The sequence below is a fragment of the Sinocyclocheilus grahami genome, unplaced genomic scaffold (assembly GCF_001515645.1).
Source record: "Sinocyclocheilus grahami isolate Dianchi unplaced genomic scaffold, SAMN03320097.WGS_v1.1 scaffold1095.1, whole genome shotgun sequence".
NCBI classification, from domain to species: domain Eukaryota; kingdom Metazoa; phylum Chordata; class Actinopteri; order Cypriniformes; family Cyprinidae; genus Sinocyclocheilus; species Sinocyclocheilus grahami.
The window spans coordinates 78,718-98,557 of NW_015506274.1; the positions used below are offsets into that span (position 1 = coordinate 78,718).

At 36.0% G+C, this 19,840-nt stretch overlaps 2 protein-coding genes across 2 annotated transcripts in view; one reads left to right on the forward strand and one right to left on the reverse strand.

Moving 5' to 3' along the window:
* The window catches only part of LOC107566709 (WW domain-containing adapter protein with coiled-coil-like), a 10,926-nt gene extending 7,461 nt beyond the window's left edge, over positions 1 to 3,465 (reverse strand). Inside the window, exons 1-5 of the mRNA XM_016252236.1 lie at positions 3,200 to 3,465; positions 2,947 to 3,002; positions 1,974 to 2,202; positions 1,784 to 1,896; positions 1,429 to 1,665 (exon numbers count right to left, since the gene is read on the reverse strand). Coding sequence (XP_016107722.1) covers positions 1,429 to 1,665; positions 1,784 to 1,896; positions 1,974 to 2,202; positions 2,947 to 3,002; positions 3,200 to 3,240 — 676 coding nt within the window. The 5' untranslated portion in view covers positions 3,241 to 3,465. The remainder of the gene's footprint in view (positions 1 to 1,428; positions 1,666 to 1,783; positions 1,897 to 1,973; positions 2,203 to 2,946; positions 3,003 to 3,199) is intronic.
* A 3,447-nt stretch (positions 3,466 to 6,912) lies between these two features.
* mpp7b (MAGUK p55 scaffold protein 7b) overlaps positions 6,913 to 19,840 on the forward strand; it is a 46,668-nt gene continuing 33,740 nt past the window's right edge. Inside the window, exons 1-4 of the mRNA XM_016252237.1 lie at positions 6,913 to 6,963; positions 7,998 to 8,057; positions 8,516 to 8,634; positions 14,134 to 14,211. Coding sequence (XP_016107723.1) covers positions 8,030 to 8,057; positions 8,516 to 8,634; positions 14,134 to 14,211 — 225 coding nt within the window. The 5' untranslated portion in view covers positions 6,913 to 6,963; positions 7,998 to 8,029. The remainder of the gene's footprint in view (positions 6,964 to 7,997; positions 8,058 to 8,515; positions 8,635 to 14,133; positions 14,212 to 19,840) is intronic.

Below are 19,840 nucleotides of genomic sequence, written 5' to 3' on the forward strand. Positions count from 1 at the left end.
GCCTTGCCACAATTCTGTTTCTGAGCTCTTCAGGCAGTTCCTTTTGACCTCATGATTCTCATTTGCTCTGACATGCACTGTGAGCGGTAATGTCTTATATAGACAGGTGTGTGGCTTTCCTAATCAAGTCCAATCAGTATAATCAAACACAGCTGGACTCAAATGAAGGTGTAGAACCATCTCAAGGATGATCAGAAGAAATGGACAGCACCTGAGTTAAATATATGAGTGTCACAGCAAAGGGTCTGAATACTTAGGACCATGTGATATTTCAGTTTTTCTTTTTTAATAAATATGCAAAAATGTCAACAATTCTGTGTTTTTCTGTCAATATTGGGTGCTGTGTGTACATTAATGAGGGAAAAAAATTAACTTAAATGATTTTAGCAAATGGCTGCAATATAACAAAGAGTGAAAAATTTAAGAGGGTCTGAATACTTTCCGTACCCACTGTATATATTATGAGCATAGGCCAATGGTTTTTCTGTTCGGTCAATGTGTCTTAAGTGGTGCATTTATGTATCCCTATTTGTAACAATTTCTTTGTGAGAAAAAAAAAACTGTTACAGAATCAAGAAGGTTTTTTTTTAAAAGTATAATTCTGATGATTTTACTGAATTTTTAATTAAATAACTAATTTTCAAATTATTTATTAATAATTTGGTAAACATGGAAAAAAATATAAAAAATATAAACACTTTACTTGAAGGGGTGTGCATAAGACTGACATGACACCTTCATAATCATGAAGTCTTTATTTGAGCAAATACTGATTCTCAAAATCCCAAGATTGATCTTTTACCATACACACATTAATACACCCAATTGGAAAAGCTCACACTGAATTGAAACATGAATTGAATGGAACAGGGAGCTAGTGAATAAGAACGGAATCTGAAAAAAATCTGTACCCAGCCCTACCTCTATATAATTTATGCTCGAATCACATGTGATCAATAGGAAATGAAAACAGAAAAATGACAGTGTAAGCAGCGTGAAAAGTTACAAGACTGGAGAAAAACTAACAAGATCTGACCTCTTGACTTTAAAGAAATGCACAAAGAAAAGTTTATTTTAAGAGGAGCAAGAATGATTAGGGTGATTTTGTAGGAGAGTACATCTGCATAGAAACTAATAATAACAATAAATAAAAAGCACATGTTGTATTCCCAAATGTACATTGTAAATGACTTATAATCTATATATTCTAACTGTTTTCTAACTAAAAAAAGTTTTTAATCCACTTTAAAGTCCAGGTAAACATTAATGCAATTTACTCAATTTGGACACTGAAAATGGGTTGGAGCTCTTAATTCTGAACTCTTAAAGGGCACCAGATTGATGCATTTAACTTTTAAATGTACCGACTATACGGTCTACCCACCATAGTCTCACAAAATCCTATGGGAAACACTGCGCAGCCATTACCTTCATTAATTTTTCCCATGTCTACATTGCCGTGGTTCATCTGCAGGGTGGCCTGAAGCGCAGGCAGCAGCTGTCCGAGGAGCGCTGGGTCCTGAAGCAGAGTGGAGGTTGAAGCTTGCAGGGCAGGAGACACAGGCACTGTGGAGAACGAGGAGGAGCTGGGCGTGCTGGAGGGGTTTATGGACAAAGGCTGAGAATAACCAGAGTTTGACAATGGCTTCTCCGCTAAAGTAGATTCTGGGAGAATGAAAGGGATTGTGGAAAAACACAAGACAAATGTGTTAAGAACCACTGAAACACAACACATCAGCAAAGTGAACTTCTACCAACTTAGAAATGTGTTTCTGCTACTTACTTGAACTACTGAGGGCACTTGTGGCACTGGCCTGCATCGCCTCTTGTCTGTAGTCTCTGTCTTTGGGAAAGCTGTTAACCATAGTCTTGGCACCTTCTCTCTGCCTTTGTTCTCTGTTCAGACAGGAAGTCTGGTGTAAGTGCATGGTTTGAAGAAGAGAGGCAGTTACAGGGGATATAAAGCAACTCACCTCTCCAACCATTCTTTAGGTTTCTCCCACTGAGAGACCTCTGTCCTACAGTTATAATAGTATTTCTTGCCAGACGAACTGATATGCTCTGACCAATCATCTGCTGGCTCGCGTGGCTGGAAGAGACAGGAAATATGCAGGCACATCAAGAAACGAAGAGCAGGGAAATTTGTCATATGAGAGAACATTAGGGATAGGGATGAGTCAGGATGATTTATTAGTGTGCGCGCTACTTTTTTTTTTTTAGTTGTAGCGTCATCAGAAATGCAGGTTCATTGCAATACAATTAATAACAGTTATACTGTAATAACAGTGCTGGGATGACTTCTCACATTGTTTATTATCACCTACAGTAATTTAAGTTACTAATAATGCCTAAACAAAAGCATAAGCTAAATATAGGTTAAAAAAAAGAAGTATAAAACACATAAAAAGCGCCAAGTTGGGAAATGTTCCTGCCGGTGGGTGCTGTTTACGGTCTCATAATATCACTTATTGGTATCTTCCTCAAAACCCCTGGTCAGTCCACTCTTAATTCTAATGCCCTAGATTGGAGTTAGCTGATCTGCACTCTTGTCAGTGTTTGTTAAGCTCATCAAGTCACTATAAAATGTAATACTAGATCTGATAAGGCCTAACAGTAAATGAGAACGATGTGCTATTACAGCTTCTATTTGTTGTGAATCCCGTAATTATGATTGCTAACTACAAAACAAGCTTGCACGCTGAGACGTGAGCTCTCTAGTCACACCATTACCTCGGTATAAGCTACTATTTTAGTTTAACTCTAGAACAATTTGCCAAAAGCAAATAATTGACCTCTATTACTTACAAAGTATGAGGCGTAATATATATCATAGTTTCAGTTAGCAAGCAGGAACTAGGCCTGTGAGCACTAGTGTTATGCTAAAACCGGCTAATCCAATGTTGACACTATTTTGGCTTCTCTCCCAAATATGTGTCAACTTTCAACGATAAAATACTCCTCTGTGTACCTGGTAGGCTTGAGGATCTCTTCGATCATTACACCTGTGAAAGACAAAAAAGTTAATACAACGTTAGTCAGAAACGCGCTCTCTGCTAGCCAGCTACAATGCTAACGTAGAGAAATGAAAACAACTCGCTGTTAGAGGGAAAAAAAGAATTTCTTCGAACATAATATGCACTTAGTTTAGGCTTTAAGCGATTCGCTGAAGGGTGTAAACTGGAGGTAAATGTGTGATTACCCATCATTGAGTCTGGATGGATTCGTTGCATGCATTACCATTAATGCTGCAGTGATGTGGAAGTGAAGTGTTACTACTGAAGCAGTTCTGCGGCACTACAGCTCTCTTTAGTGGTACTGCCTGCAAACACACACTACAATATCTATAAAAGTAGGCTCTGCTGCAGTGCTACTTCGCTATACGGGAAAGAGCTGACGGTCCATCGCTTCGTTTTGCTCGCGACTGCGCCCTGCGAGTGCACGTCCCGAGCAGAGACTAGTGCTCGCGATCAGCGCGCGACGTGCACGAGCAGACGACTGCAACGGAGCATAAAGGCGCATTTGATATTATTATCCTTTTAACTACTAGATGGCACCAAACCACCTCTTTTCTAAAACCTCAGTTCATCCATACTAATAAGCAAAGATGACTTTAGATAAACTAAAAATTGTGCTTTGTTTTGTTATTGCTGAAGAGTGTTTCTTCTCCTGCGTTCTACTGTGCAGACGTGAATTTACTTTTGCTTCAGCCTGAGGTTTATTCATTACACTTTTTGGTGTGAAAGGGCTTTTATATTTGCTATAAATAGAACTTCTTCTATTAAAAACAATCAAGCCCTGCTTATATTTAAAAAGTAACGCGAAAGTAACGCAAAAGTAATATAACGCATTACTTTCCATAAAAAGTAACTAAGTAACGTAATTAGTTACTTTTTTAGGGAGTAACGCAATATTGTAATGCATTACTTTTAAAAGTAACTTTCCCCAACACTGCCTATATGTTACCACTTAGGATATTATTTGATGCTATGCTTTTTCAATAACTGAAGAATATTGAAATACTCTAAATATCTGTGTCTGACAAATTCCACCAGCAAGCTTTATTAGCTTGGAAAATTTGCTACTCGCACAATTTTATTATTTTTTTTATGTAAAATTGTCCACAACTTTTGGATGGAATTAGCAGAACTTATTTTTTATTTAGTAAAGGATAATTACTTTTTACATTAAAGGACATTATTGTTTATTATGAAAACAAAATGAACAAAGGATGAATCAATTGTTCATTTATTTATATTGCTGGCAAAAAATGTTTTTACAGAAGCAAAAATGTTTAAATTCCTCAATTGTTTATCTTGTTTATTGTTGAATTTGATCGTTTTATGTCTTCTTTGAAAGTGTTGTTGTTGTTTTTTTAAGGCATTGACATGTTTAAAATGGGGCCTCTTATCAGTGTTGGGGGTAACTCATTACAAGTAATGCGAGTTACGTAATCAGATTACTTTTTTTCAAGTAACTAGTAAAGTAATGCATTACTTTTTTTAATTTACAAGAAAATATCTTAGTTACTTTTTCAAAAAAGTAATGCCAGTTACTTTTTCCCATTTGTTGACTGACAGCTCTCCTGTCCCCATGTTGGGAGAAATCGGGAGTACAGAGGCGTTGTGTTCGCTGTGTGAACATGATGGTACTGTAGTTCTAGACTAAATGTGAATGTGCATTCATTCATCCCATTCCCATTTGTTGACTGACAGCTCTCCTGTCCCCATGTTGGGAGAAATCGGGAGTACAGAGGCGTTGTGTTCGCTGTGTGAACATGATGGTACTGTAGTTCTAGACTAAATGTGAATGTGCATTCATTCATCCCACTCACAAAAAACAGATTTAGTATTCATCAAAATGAATTAAAACAGTGAAATGCAAACTCAGAATATGACGCAAACCTGCAATAATTAAATATGTTAAATAACACAAATGTATCTAATCCCATTTTATTAACTGATGTCTTTGCTGCTGACCTTTGCTGATCCAGTTCAACCACATGCACTAATAAGCAAAAAAGACTTTAGATAAACTAACAATTGTGCTTTGTTTTGTTATTGCTGAAGAGTGTTTCTTCTCCTGCGTTCTACTGTGCAGACGTGAATTTACTTTTGCTTCAGCCTGAGGTTTATTCATTACACTTTTTGGTGTGAAAGGGCTTTTATATTTGCTATAAATAGAACTTCTTATATTAAAAACAATCAAGCCCTGCTTATATTTAAAAAGTAACGCGAAAGTAACGCAAAAGTAATATAACGCATTACTTTCCATAAAAAGTAACTAAGTAACGTAATTAGTTACTTTTTTTAGGGAGTAATGCAATATTGTAATGCGTTACTTTTAAAAGTAACTTTCCCCAACACTGCCTATTATGATAGTATTTTTGGATCCCCTGTTACCACACTCTAAAAAATGCTGGGTTAAATACAACCCAGTGCTGGGTAAAATAGGGACAAACCCAGCAATTGAGTTGTTTTGACCCAGCGGTTGGGTTACTACCCAGAAGGTTGGGTTAAACATTTAACCCAAGCGCTGGGTCAAAACAACCCAATTGCTGGGTTTGTCCCTATATTGGATGTTATTTTATGCTATGCTTTTTCAATAACTGAAGAATATTGAAATACTCTAAAGAATATAATAACTGAGGTATCTGGAGTAAAAAGCACACCTATTGTTGGTGCTAAATGAACCAGTAATTGACGTGATAAAAAAAAGTAGCGTGGATGACTATTCCGTTTGTTGACAGTAAATGTTTAGAATCAAATAGTCAATATCATTTATTACGTTGGGTATCCACCTTGGAGATACTCACAATATTTCTAATTTATTTGAAAATATTATGTTTATCATATGATGTTACAAAAAATAATCATATTTATTGTTGATATAAAATGATTATGAGACCACCTTCAAGCAGTGTAAAAAGTTGATTCTTCTTCTTCTTATTATTATACAAATGTTATCATTATAAAAATGTATTTATTATTTTATTTTATTTATTATATTGTGTATCTACCAAAATAAACAGAAAATGTTACAGACTTTGCTGGAGTGATTGTTTTAAACAAGTATTGACTGAGATATTTTACTAAATATATTATTTGAGCTATTTATCAATACTATGTTGTCTATTATTTTATCTACTATTTTATCTTGAAATAAGAGGCCCCCCTCACCACATTTAGATACATTTATATGTTTTTAAACAAAACATGCTTTTATGATTTCTTTTCCACACAAAACTTGCTCCATCAATGTTGAATAATTTTTTTTTTCTTCTCTGCAATAATACAGTGTGGGAGCACTGAAAAGCATATCATTAAGGTGTGCATCCTTGTGCCTGTAGCCCCATTGTATACATTTTGAAGATGTGCAATGATTGTTTTATGAGAAATTACCTGAAATCTAAATTCTACCCAAATTATCTTAAATAAATAAATATAGTGTGTTTAAGCATTGCATGATATTTTCAGTTGGTGACTTATCAACACAATTATTGGTAAGCTAATATTTATACTAATCTTAGTTTACATAAGTAAAAAAAAAATGTTATTGTTAGTTTATTTGTTAAATTTCATTAGTTGTAAACTAGTCCAGCACAATCTCTGGTGTCCTTTGATTTCTTCTATAACTGGACTGCAAGGGGCTACAAGGCCATTTTATCAACTGTTTACTTAAAATAGTCAGTAGTCAGTTAGGTCAGTACATAAATGTAGTTGATTTTTAATGTGTCTGTTTCACTGTTGCAGAAGGCTGAGGTTTATTTGTGCTATATTGGAGCTAAAGAGGTCAAATGCTGTGCTGCTTTATTGAGTGTGTCTGCTTGTCTGTTCTATTTAGGTCATTATTGATGATGATCAATCTGCCTGATAGTTTGTGAGTGAGCCTCTGTCACACTTCATGCAGAGTTTAGAAGTGAACTACCAGACAAGACCATTACTGGAACCTCATTCTGCAGGCCAGGTAAGCTGTAGAATAACAAAGTTTGATTTCTGATACAAATAAGAGTTTTGTGTCAGACATAGCCCCCCTTTTTAATGTTTATAAGGTATTGTGAGAGATGCTTGAGTAATGATAAGGTATCCTACTATAAATGCAGACCACGTACTAGTTAAGTTTTATCATACAAGTTGGGTCACACTGACATTCTTAATCCAGTACCAAGTGAACCAACAAAAAGAACAGTGTGCTATTGCAGTTTGACCATATTGACAGTTAGTGATATTCATTTGGTATATATGAATTATATATTGTATATGAATGATTTCACAAAACAAACTATTTATATGAGCAGAAGTAAACAATAACATTACAATACAATACAACTTTTTTGAGGCAGGAAATGCTAACTAATTTGTTATTTTTAATTTAAAAATTATATTTACAGCAAAGGAACAATCTGTAATCTTCCAATTATAATAATACAATAGTTTATTGTTCATAAGTTTTTAAAAGACATCTCTTATGCTCACCAAGGCTGCATTTATTTGATCAAAAATACAGCAAAAAATTGTGAAATATAATGTGAAATATATATATAAATCTTCTTTATAAGTATATTTGAAAATGTAATTTATTCCTATATGATGGCAAAGCTGAATTTTCAGCAGCCATTATTCCAGTGTCACATGATCCTTCAGATATTATTTTAATATGATTATTTGGTGCTCACAAAACTTTTCTTATTTTTATTTATCAATGCTGAAAACAGTGCTGCTTAATATCTTTCTGGATTTTATTTTTCATAATTCTGCGATGAAGAGAAAGTTCACAAGGACAGTGATTATTTGAAATTGTAAGATTTTTTTTCTTTGCAACGTGTCTTTATCGTTATTTTCGATCAACATAATGCATCCTTCTTGCTAAATGAAAGTATTAATTTCTTTAAAAAATTCTTGATCTCAAATGGTAGTGTATATGACAATGAAATAATACCAATGTCAATCTTTTGCATTGAATATTAATTAATTATTCTTTATTTTTTTCTTCATAAGCAGGGCCTTTATCTGTTGTCTTTCTGTATATCATCATGATAAACCCATCATCTGGACCAGGAGGTGAGCAGGATGTTTAAGGGTCATGAATGCAGTTTGGTACTTGTGTATACTTTGGCTGCAGGCTTGAGTCTGTGGAATGTGGTTACTCTACGGCATTATTTCAGAGGTTTTATGAAAGGTTTGTGGTGTCAGTTTGTATTTTGTGTCTCATTTGAAAGCTCTTAGTTTCAAGTCTGGTGCACCTCTCCTAAAATGTAGGTTAATAATAAAGTAAGTAAAAAGCAGTTATATCTGGATCTGCGTTTAAGCATTCCATTTTAGTTTCACTATAGAGGGCAAGAGTTGCCAATCTTAATTTATTGCCAGTAGAGGGCAATATGTGAATGAGACAAATCATTAATGTCCTACATTTACATGTCACTTAAATGAAAGAAAATGTACATTATAAGAATAGAAATGAATAATTCAGGGTATATTAGAGACAATTAGAATGTTTATCATATTCATCTCATCTTTAGGTGTGTGTAGGTTGCTGACCTCTTTGCTTTATGGGCTGGAGTCTCATATGGACACCTCAGAGGACAGCACTTTTCTACAGGACATGCTCATGGGCAATACTCTGCATCTGCTTATTAAGGTCAGACTTTTTATTTTAGTAGCATCCAGTATATGAGTGTTGTTAGCCCACTTTAGTGACTGCTGTTTGCCAGGGCTATGACTTGAATTGGGTGAAATTATTTAGATCAAGTTGCTGGCTTGACCATAAGAAGGTGCACCTGCACATTTACACAATCACTCTTCATTCATTCATTCATTCATACACTCACTGTCTTGATCAGTCACTCACTCACCCATACATTCATTCATTTATTCACCCAATCACTAATTTTTGCATTCACTGACTTCAGGCTGGAATACACTACATGGTTTTGAAGATTTTTGTCCTGGTTTGCACCTTGGATGAGTCAAAGCTAGTTGCAGAAAGTCAAAGTCATTTAGCAGATTATGAGCAGTTAGAGTTGACAGATTTCATGGAAAACTGTGTAGTGCATGATGGACACAATATCTGATTGTTTAGCTTCAGACTGGAATTCCATCGAGTCATCACTCTTAAAAGAAATGGTTCTAAATGGTACCAGATTACGGTTCTTTGGCTTGTAACAATAATAGAACACTTTTTGGTGTTAAAAAGAACACTTTTTATAAGGTTTGATAAAGAATCATGCTTTGAAAGTGCTATAGGACCTTAAATGTGTCATACATAAATATTTTAATTTATTATAAATAAATTATAATTTACCAATATTTTTAACCCTGTATCTGGTCTTATAATAAATTGTAGCCTCAATTAGTGTTTTGCTAAAGGAAAAATAGAATCAATGAAAATTATGCAATCAAATTCCAGTAATATCCAGTCAAGTTCCATTCTATAATGCCTTTAAGTCCATCATGTGTTTATTTTGAGTGGCAGTTTCTTTCTGCAGATGATGAGGTTGTGGGATGTAACAGCATCTAGGTCAAAATACATAAATAGTTTATAGATACAAAGTGTTTCTTCCAGTAGTTTGAAAAGATTTACTGTATGTGTTTGAAGGCCCAAAGGAGAGTGAGCCCTTCACAATGTTAAATGGAAAAAGTGCCAAAGTCATGGGATAGCTTTAATGTTTTGTTGTTCTTCTTGTTTGTTTGTTTGTTTTTTGGTGACTGGGAAACTTTTTCAAATTTCAGTTCCTTCCTTCATTCATTGAGTGAATTACTCACTTCAATCACTCATTTCAATCACACATTTGTTCAGTCATTCCCTTCCTAACCCTCTGGTATTCCTCACTTACATGGAGTTGTGTATTCCCTAGTTGCTTCTGAGAGTATTTTCAGACATATTAATGAATTTTATTAGATTTTGCATTTGGATATACTGTATATTTAGACATTAAAGATTTTTTTTAATTGTGGGTGATTTGTGCATTGTAACAACAATTTTTTTTCCAGTTATTTTTGACTATGAAGATTACAAGTGTGACAATTTGTTAAAGACCATTTAGCAGTTTTTTGTCATGTCCACATTTTTATTAGATATCATAGGTGCCACAAAAGTCACCAAGTTGCATACCATTCTAAGGGTACATCCAAACATACAGTTTACGGTTTAAAATGAGACCACCAGAGGGTTAATCGTTCTCTCATTGACTCACTCTGTTTTAATTATGTGCATCGGGCACACTTTAGAATGAAATCTTTTGAAAGCTGAGTTCTCCAAACACTGCAGCAAGTGCACACCCAGCATCATCATTTGCTGGCAGACGGGTGAACTAATGAATCCAGCACATGCTGTCTGTGACACGTAGAGAGGGGAGGCGAGGAGAAAGGGAGGAGAGGTTGAAGGGGAAGGGGAAGGGGAGACTGTGATAAAAACCCAAATACAGCTCAGCTGTACTGTTGGGTGCTCTGTTTCATTAGTCACATGGATCTGTGAGGTGTTCAGTGCTCCTGCTGGATGTTTCTCTTTGAATGCTGAGAAAGGATCATATTTTCCAATCAATCTGACTTTTCACTTTCCTTAGAAACAACATAACTGCTCAAAAATGGTTTGAACGCTATTTCTATCATTGGTACAAAAATACTTCAAATGCATGCAAGAAACAATATTATATAACATAATAATGAATACCTACAGTACATTAAATACCAGTAGCATTTATGGCTTTTACTTCATGATATATTGTAAAACACAACGCACATGCAAACACATGTGCAGATAAAATAAAACACATCCATGAAGTTCATGAAGACAAAACATCCATGAAGATTTTTTTTTTTAATACTTTAATATTTCTATTTAGCAAGGATGCATTAAAGTGATCAGTGACAAGTGACAGTAAAAACCTTTATATCATCACAAATAGTACAGCAGGGGGAATTGTGGCTCAGTCTTTAAATAATTTCAATTAAAATTAGATCTCAGCTAATGATGTAAACTATAATGGAAGCCCTACTACATGCACATTGCTATAATATTAAAGGTTACAAATAACAATTATTCCAAACTAGTCCAAATTCGATTCAATATTTTGTATCACCACTCAAATAAAAATGTATGTAAACATGTACAGTGTACATATGGTAGTTTTTAAATTACCTTATAAATCTAATTATAAAATTGTTATGTTTCTACTCTGATTTGTTGTTGATTTAAAGGCTAGGTCTATTCATTTACACAGTGGCTGTTATAACTTTTCATGACAGATTTATTTAAAGAAACGTTAAATATTTAAGACATCAGTAACAGGTAGGACTGTAAATATTTAGGTAAACAGCGAATCGATCCGATTCATGATTCATTCAAGAACAATTCGATTCAAGAACGATTTTTTTAAATTCAGAATGATTCCATTCGAGACAATTCACAGTTAAATTTGATGCGATTTGATGAACGGTTCGATTCTGCATTCTTTAAGTGCAATCACAGGATTATTAAAATGGTTCCCCTAAATTCTTATGTACAATGCACATTTATTAAAATTAAGCTTAAAACGTGTTTTAATGTCATTATTGATGAGGATTGTATAATCTTTGAATAATATCGGTCTTTAAATGCAAAATATTGTGATAGTCTGATAGCACAATCAAATGTACTTCATTATATCTTTAGTTGTACTTCAGCACGACTTCCTCACAATTAAAGTGCATTAAGTGCAAAATTAGTTAGTCCAATTTAGCAGACTTTAAGTTTACCAGTTTGGTATACCAATTGCAGGGTATTTTTATTAAGCACTTAAATATGTACGTGTACTTGTAATTTGAATGATTTATTGTTATTTATCATTCAATGAAACTGTGCGTATGCTTTTAAACACTTACATTGTTTTTGCTCCATCCAAATGCGCAGCCTTCAATTGCTCAGGGCATGTCAATGGTATGACTGAGAGCCATTGAAAAATTACAGAAAAGTAAAACTGCTTTACTAAGTAAAACTATTTTACTTTAGCAGTACTGGCCACGAGTACTAAGGACAGATCACACATGGGCTCAATTTGGCTGGTCAGAAAAAGTGTCGGTGTGAGCGCATCGGCGTGAAGGAGAGATGTGAGTGCACAAACTACACTGTTCAAGATCTCCATTAATTCGTGCTTGTAGTAATTTAATGTGTATAAATTTTGAAGCACTGAATCTCTATAGAAATTCGATTCTTAGTGTTTTAAAACGATTCGCCGAAATCAACGATTCAGGACAACGATTCATAATCGATGCAAATGCATCGTCAGGGTTTCTAATCGATGCATCGAGAAAACGAGTGAATCGTTACACCCCTAGTAACAGGTAACATATACAGATATATATGCGGTCATGTTTATTTCATACTGTAACTAGTAGTAAAGAGGAAGAGATGATCACATTCACTCAAGCTCTTGAATTGAGTCACCTGTATAGCTATGACATCATATCAAATAGTGTCAAAATGACATTTATTGTTTGAATTTCCTGATATAATGGAGATTTTGAAAGATGACATTTTGATTCTTATCGAAAGCAACAAAACGCAAAGCTTATTATTGCACAGGAGGAGAACTATAATGTCTAGTGAGCTTTTATTCATGTATTAACTTAAAAAAACAGATTAAAAGGTAGATCTTGGGATTTAAGGATTGATATCGATTTGTTAAAAGGAAGATATATAAAATCATGGCAACGTTGTATTAATATTAAATTATAATAAAGTTTCACATTCTGGTTTTATTGTATTTTTGGTCAAATAAATGCAGCCTTGGTGAACATAAGATTTTCTTTCAAAAACATTTAAACATTTAGCTAAAACCATACTTTTGAAATGCTTGTGTATGTATGTACATATAGGAAAGTGTGTGTCATGTACTGAAATTTAATTATCCTTTTACCTTCATTATAGTTAATTTTATGAAAAATGAATAAATACAAATATTTCATGTAGTTTTAAATTAAAATGAGGTCATAGAAACCTACATGCAATAATTATAAAATAATTATATAGTTTTAGGTGAATTATAGTATGTGAAACCGTAGTAAACTGCTGCTTGAAACTTCCCCCACACACACCTGTTGAGGAGCTACTAAAAAGAAAAGTGTTTGTTACATCGACAAGCATATCTCCAGAGGCAAGCTATGAATTTACTTTATGTGCCAGACATTTCGGCATGAATCCGAAATGTCTTAAATTGATATACCAATTCTCACCACACAACAACTAATGTCAGAGTCCATCTCAGCAGCGAACACAAACATGCAACTAAAGGATTATACTAAGTATGCACAAAGAGAAAGTTTTTGCTTTTTTGCCATATGACTGTAAAGGAAATCAGAGCTCTTATACTTGTGTTGGAAAATAAGCAATTATACTGCCCTTTTCAAACAAGAAGAAACTTTACAAGAAATGTACCATAAGAATTTGAAATAAATATGCAGTCTACGTCAGAATATACATCATCATAAAATTGTGATTTTGTATATCGAGTTCACAAAATGACAATTCCCTTATTGTGGAAATAAATATTTAATATATTTATTTAAACATATGTATTTAGATTATTTGTTGGCTTCCTATACGTAAGGTGTGATATTTGACACATTGATTTGCATTAAGAAACAGCAAGAAACATCGATAGCAAGTGTGTTAAGATGCTTTATGTGCAGTTTTGTGTTAACAGAGAATGTGGCCCCAGACCTACAAGCCAAAATGTATCTGGTTTTAGTGTGTGACATCATCTTTTAAAAAATTTAAAATTGTTTTACTTAATACATCTGTTATGAAACATGTCCGTCTTTATGAGCTCTTTTAGCTGTGTGAGGGCCATAAATATGATTACATCTTTCTTGGCTGATATTCTAATAGTTTTAGCATTGCCTGCACCATACAGTCCAGCCAATGGATGAACAGACAGATAAAAAATAAACACACAAATTTCCATGATTTTTTTTAATGTTGCTATATAGATTTGACTGATATATTACACTTTGGTTACTTCTGCTTATCAGATTGAGTGATATATCACTCACATAATACAGAGAAACATTTTGCTACTATAGACGAATTTCAGGGGTGAGGGTCAACTGGGTGAACAGTAACCCCCTGGGCAGCCTAATGCCACTTCTCTTCTCCTCACAGGTCTATGACAGGCTCCAGAAGTACAGAGTCCAGCGGCCTGCTCCACTGTTGGAAAGCACACAGGGCCTGGCTCAGGATGTAAGTTCTCCTCTGGGGCATCTAGTGGTTTTTGTCTCCAGACCAGAGTGATCAGACAATCCAGCAGAGCTGGGACGGGATTCAGTTGCAGGACCTTTAGTCTGTTTAGTGTTGTCGGTTTGAAGTGTACTGGAAGGGATTACTTGTGAACACCCCAGTGTCACATAAATACATGCGCAGCTTCACAGACACTCATTTATTTATTGCTTTTTTATTATTATATATTTTTTTTTTATCTGGCCGTACCTATTTATTTTCAAGGCCAAAATTGCATTTTTGTGTGTCAATGCCCAGCATGACCCAATTTTCCCTAAGCTCTTTAAAACGGCAGTGTATAATTTCTACACCACCAGCATGACAAATTGGAAATTAGTTAAAAAATAATTATTGTTTCAAACAAGCTTCCTGAAAAACCCTGTCATCTGCATTGGTCAAAGAAATAAATAGCCCTGTCCTAAATTCACACCACTGGTTGAGCCAATATTGCTACATCATACTGGTCAGTGGCTTGTTTCAGGAAGTAAAGAAAGATTTGATAAAAAAGCTCAGGTTTTAATACAGATTATTTGTTTTATATAATTTATATTATTATTTGTCATTATATGTGTACTATTGTGAATGTGAACAATAATAATGTCTGTTTACTTCGCTCAAATATTGAGTTTGGACAGCTGCAGAGAGAAACTAGTAGCCAGACAACAATATCTCCTGTGTTGTCTCCAGTGGTTTCCAACGTTAACTCCAGCAATCTGCAGCGATCTCCTACATCTGCATAAGTACTCCCCTGTGTATGTATTTGTCTCTTCTGCTCCCCTGTGTAATGTGCTGCTCTGAGATCCTACGAAATACATCCTTATTAGTATTGCTGCTCTATCTCTGCAATATCTCTATCTCTGCTGATTTACTTAGCTGACATTATTCTTCAATTGTGCAATAAATACCTGCGATTGGGTTCCTAACATTTTGTCTACCGTGTTTGGTGTTCTGTGACAGAAGGCCAGACCACAACCCACCATGAACCTTGCAGGCACCGCACCCTCGATCCTTATTAATGAAGAGCTCTCAAATGGGCAGAAACTATATGGAATCAAGCTGGTCCTGTCTCTCAGTCACTTCAGAACTTAATATCCCATTACTGTGGAGTTTTTGGAGATCCTGTTGGTGATACTTAAGTCAGTGAACAACCCTATCAGTTACGTCAAGGAAAACCTCAATTATAGATTATGCTTTAAAGTTCTGGACCCTCACAGCTGCCAATGACTGGAATGAGTCAACATTATTGGCAACATACCAACAAGGACTGGACCTAGTGTTAAGGCTGCAACACGCTGCTTACAACAACTCCAGTGGGCTTGCAGTGGGCTTCCATCCGCGTGGCTCACTGGATGAAGGATTGCCTCAATGATACATCTCACCTGCACCTCCTATCTTCATTCCCAGCCAGCTTTGTTTGACTCTCCAGAACCAGGCCACAAACCGATGCAGATTTGCACTTGTCCTCTCTCCTCGGCAGAGCGTCAATGTTGGCATACCCTTCATCTCTGTCTATATTACGGAGTAGGTAGACATGTGGTATCTACATTTCCCATCAAGCCCCCACAACCTTTAGTGAGTTTTGTCACTTATCGTAATCTCCATGCCAAGCCTTTAGCCACCATTGTAACTCTTGCTGTCTCCAATGCCTCTCAATCTGTGTCTGCTCTTATAGATTCAGGGTCAGCCGGCAACTTAATCTCTGTCGCTCCCTCCACCTCCAGAATAATCCCTGTGAATCTTCATACAAGATCTTCTCAATAATAGGAAAACCTCTGGGTCGTGGCCAGGGCCGGATTTACCTCTTTTCGTGACATAGACAATACAATTTTTTGGGCCCCCCTTCCCAATTAATATAATAGGCCTAATATTACTACCCAATAATATTATAATTTTATTTAATATAATAATATTTCTTAATCAGTGGAAACCGTTACAGTATTTTCTATCACAATAAGCGCTTGCGTTCAGTCAATAAAAATCGAATGTAGTTCTTAATTTGTTTGAAAACTGAGAAAGACCATTCCATTAATAGGCGCGGCAACGTGGCCACATTACCGCTTCGGGAGTGCATTATTTGTGTTGAACTAGCTAATTTTTTACGCACCTCATCCCAAACCTTCCGTTGCAAATTCCAAAACCTAATTTTAGAGCTAATAACAGAGGCTTGAGCCATTGATATGCAGGCTAACGCAGTTATTAATGCAGTCTAAAGCAGTTATTAGAGAGAGAGAGATTAAGTGCGTGTGAATACTTGCGTCTGTGCGTCTCTCAGCAGTATTCAGCAGCAGCGTCTACTAATAGCGAATTTTTAAGTCAAACTGCTTCAAGCAGCTCTGACAACAAGTTTCTGTCCGCATCTCTGTGTGTGCAAGTGCGTGTCTGTACTGTGTGTGTGTCTGTGAGAGAGAACGGGAGAAAGAAAGCGTGATTTGTGTACATTAAAAGGGTGAAGACATGAAAATAGTTTGACATTATTACCCTATTGTTTGTTATATTTATTTGCTCAATGTCTTCTGGGGTTTTGGTTATTTTACTGTTGTAGATATCCCATAGTATATCAAAAATATTAAATATCTTTTCATTGTGTTTGGGCCCCCCCTGGGCGAGCAACCATAAGCACGTGCCTAGAATGCCTATGCTTAAATCCAGCCCTAGTCGGGGCACTATCTGTCACTGTGTGGGTCCAGTAAGACTGCAGGTGGGCTGCTTGCAAGTGGAAGACATCACTCTCCTGGTTCTGGAAAAGACAAAAGCAGTCATCATCTTGGAGCGCCCATGGCTCGTTAAGCATTCACCCATAGTATCCTGGTCTACTGGACATGTCCTGAAGTGGGGTCCTCAGTGTTTGTTTTATTGCTTTCCATCAGTTCCTCCATCCAAGTCGCCTGTGCTTGAAGTCAATTCCATCTCCATTGAAAGCCCAATCGTACAAAAGTCTGTCAAAGCTCCTTCCTGTACTTCTCACTTCAAGGAATCCTTCTGCCCCAAGTGAGCCTCCCAATTATCACCTCACTGACAATGGAGCTGCACTGTTGATCTGCTGCCTGGTGAACCAGTGCCTAGAGAAAATATTTATCCACTGTCATTCCCAAACAGAAGTCCATGGAAGAGTACTTGGAAGAAGCACTACTCCAGGGCTACATTCATCCATCAACATCCCCTGCTGCTTCTAGTTTCTTATTTGTGGTGAAAAAGGACAGAGTATCTGCATTGATCACCAGTCTCTTAACAAGCTTACTGTTAAATACAGGTACCCTCTTCCCCTCATCCTGGCTACTTTGGAATTGTTGTGTGAAGCTATTATCTTCATGAAGCTTGACCTTTGCAGCACATACAACCTCATTCAGATAATACATTTGAATGGAAAACAGCTTTTGTGGCCCCTACACTACTGCGTCATCCCATATGGCCTGGTTAGTGCCCCCTCTGTATTCCAAGGGTTCATGAGTGAGGTGATCCGGGAGCACCTCCATCGCTTTGTCCTGGTTTACATCAATGGCATTCATTGTATATTCCCTGAACGAGATTGACCATTGTCACCATGTCTCAATTGTGTTGGCGAAGCTGAGAGAGTACCATCTTGACCTCAAAGCTGAGAATGGTATATTCCATTAGATCCCATCAGTTCTTTGGATACCACCTTAGCCCTAAAGGGGTCAAAATAGATGAGGGGAAGATAGAAGCAGTAAACTCCTGGCTCAATCCTACAACCTCAACTTCTACAATTTATACCATTTATTCATTAAAAACTACAGTATCCTGTCGGTGGCGATAGCCTTGAGGGTAGTGCACCGACATACAGCGGCTACAGGCATCCCGAGTTTGAATCCCGGCTTGAGGACCTTTCTTGATCCCACCCCCCTCTCTCTCCCACAATGCTTCCTGTCAACTCTGAGCTGTCCTATCATAGTAAAGTGAAAAATTGTTCCAATTACCTCCATCCTTGGATCCAAGTCCAAGTCTCTGTCCTGGACCCCAGAGCTTGACCAACCTTTCTCAGCTTGGCCAACACAAGTGCAACATGGTGACAATGGTCTTAAGAGTGCACAGTGGATGTCGTTGATGTAAATGTGGACAATGGTATGGGACTGTTTTTCAGGGGTTGGGTTAGGCCTCTTACATTCAGTAAAAATAAATCTTAAAGGGATAGTTCAACCATAAATTAAAATTCTGTCATTAATTACTCACCCTCATGTCGTTCCAAACCTGTAAGACCTTCGTTCATCTTCGGAACACAAAGTAAGATATTTTTAATGCATTCCAAGAGCTCTCTGACCATGCCATAGACAGCAAGGATCCTTACACGATCAAGGCTCAGAAACATAGCAAGGAGATCGCTAAAATAACCCATGTAATAACAGTGGTTCAACCGTAACTTTACGAAGCTACGAGAATACTTTTTGTGTGCAAAGAAAACTTAAATAATGACTTTATTCAACCAATCGTCTCCTCCGAGTCACCCTATAGCGCCATTTTGGAGAGTATAACATATGTAAACAACGTATGCAATGTATGTACGCGGATAGGTTGTTTACGTTCAGATCAAAGCGTAAACAGTGTAAACAGCATGTCCACATTCAGAGCTGCTGACACAGAACAGCATATGTAGTTTACGTATGTGATACTCTCAAAAATAGCGCTACAGGGTGGACAACGAGGAGACGAATTGTTGAATAAAGTCGTTATTTTTGTTTTCTTTGCACACAAAAAGTATTCTCGTAGCTCCGTAAAGTTACAGTTGAACCACTGATGTCACATGGATTATTTTAATGATCTCCTGGCTACGTTTCTGATCCTTGATCGTGTAAGGATCCTTACTGTCTATGGGAGGGTCAGAGAGCTCTCGGAATGCATCAAAAATATCTTAATTTGTGTTCCGAAGATGAACAAAGATCTTACATGTTAGGAACAACATGAGGGTGAGAAATTAATGACAGAATTTTCATTTTTGGGTGAACTATCCCTTTAATGTTTCAGTGTACCCCAATGTACAAAGCAAGATTCATAATCTTCACAAGGTTCCTATGTATTTGGAAAGTCACTGTTGGTGTAATGGTCAGGTGTCCCGATATCCGGATTTGGTGCTCAAGAAGAAACATTTTTTTATTATAAATGATATGTTATTATAATAGAGTTTTTGCTGCTTAATCACCCCTCCCCTCCCCATCCCCCTCCAAAAATGTGATACACTATACCTTTCACAAGTTTGGGGTAATAATTTATTTATTTATTTATTTAAAATAAATAAAAATTTACAATACATACTTTTAAGCAGAAAAAAACTTTTCAACATTGCTAATATTAATGCTAATAAATGTTTCTTGAGTACCAGATAGATATACTGTATTAGAAGGATTTCTGAAGGATCATGTGACACTGAAAACTGATGTAATGACTGAAGATGACACAAGAATAAATTACATTTTAAAATATATTTAATTATAATTTTGGTAAGCAGAACTATACTGACTAAAAAATTTGTTAATTGATGTTTTGCTTTTTGTGAAGTATTTTCATCACAAAAACAGTTGGATTACACTTCAACCTCTATCTTTCCTCATTACAGTTATCTCCCTTCAACAGTATTCACATT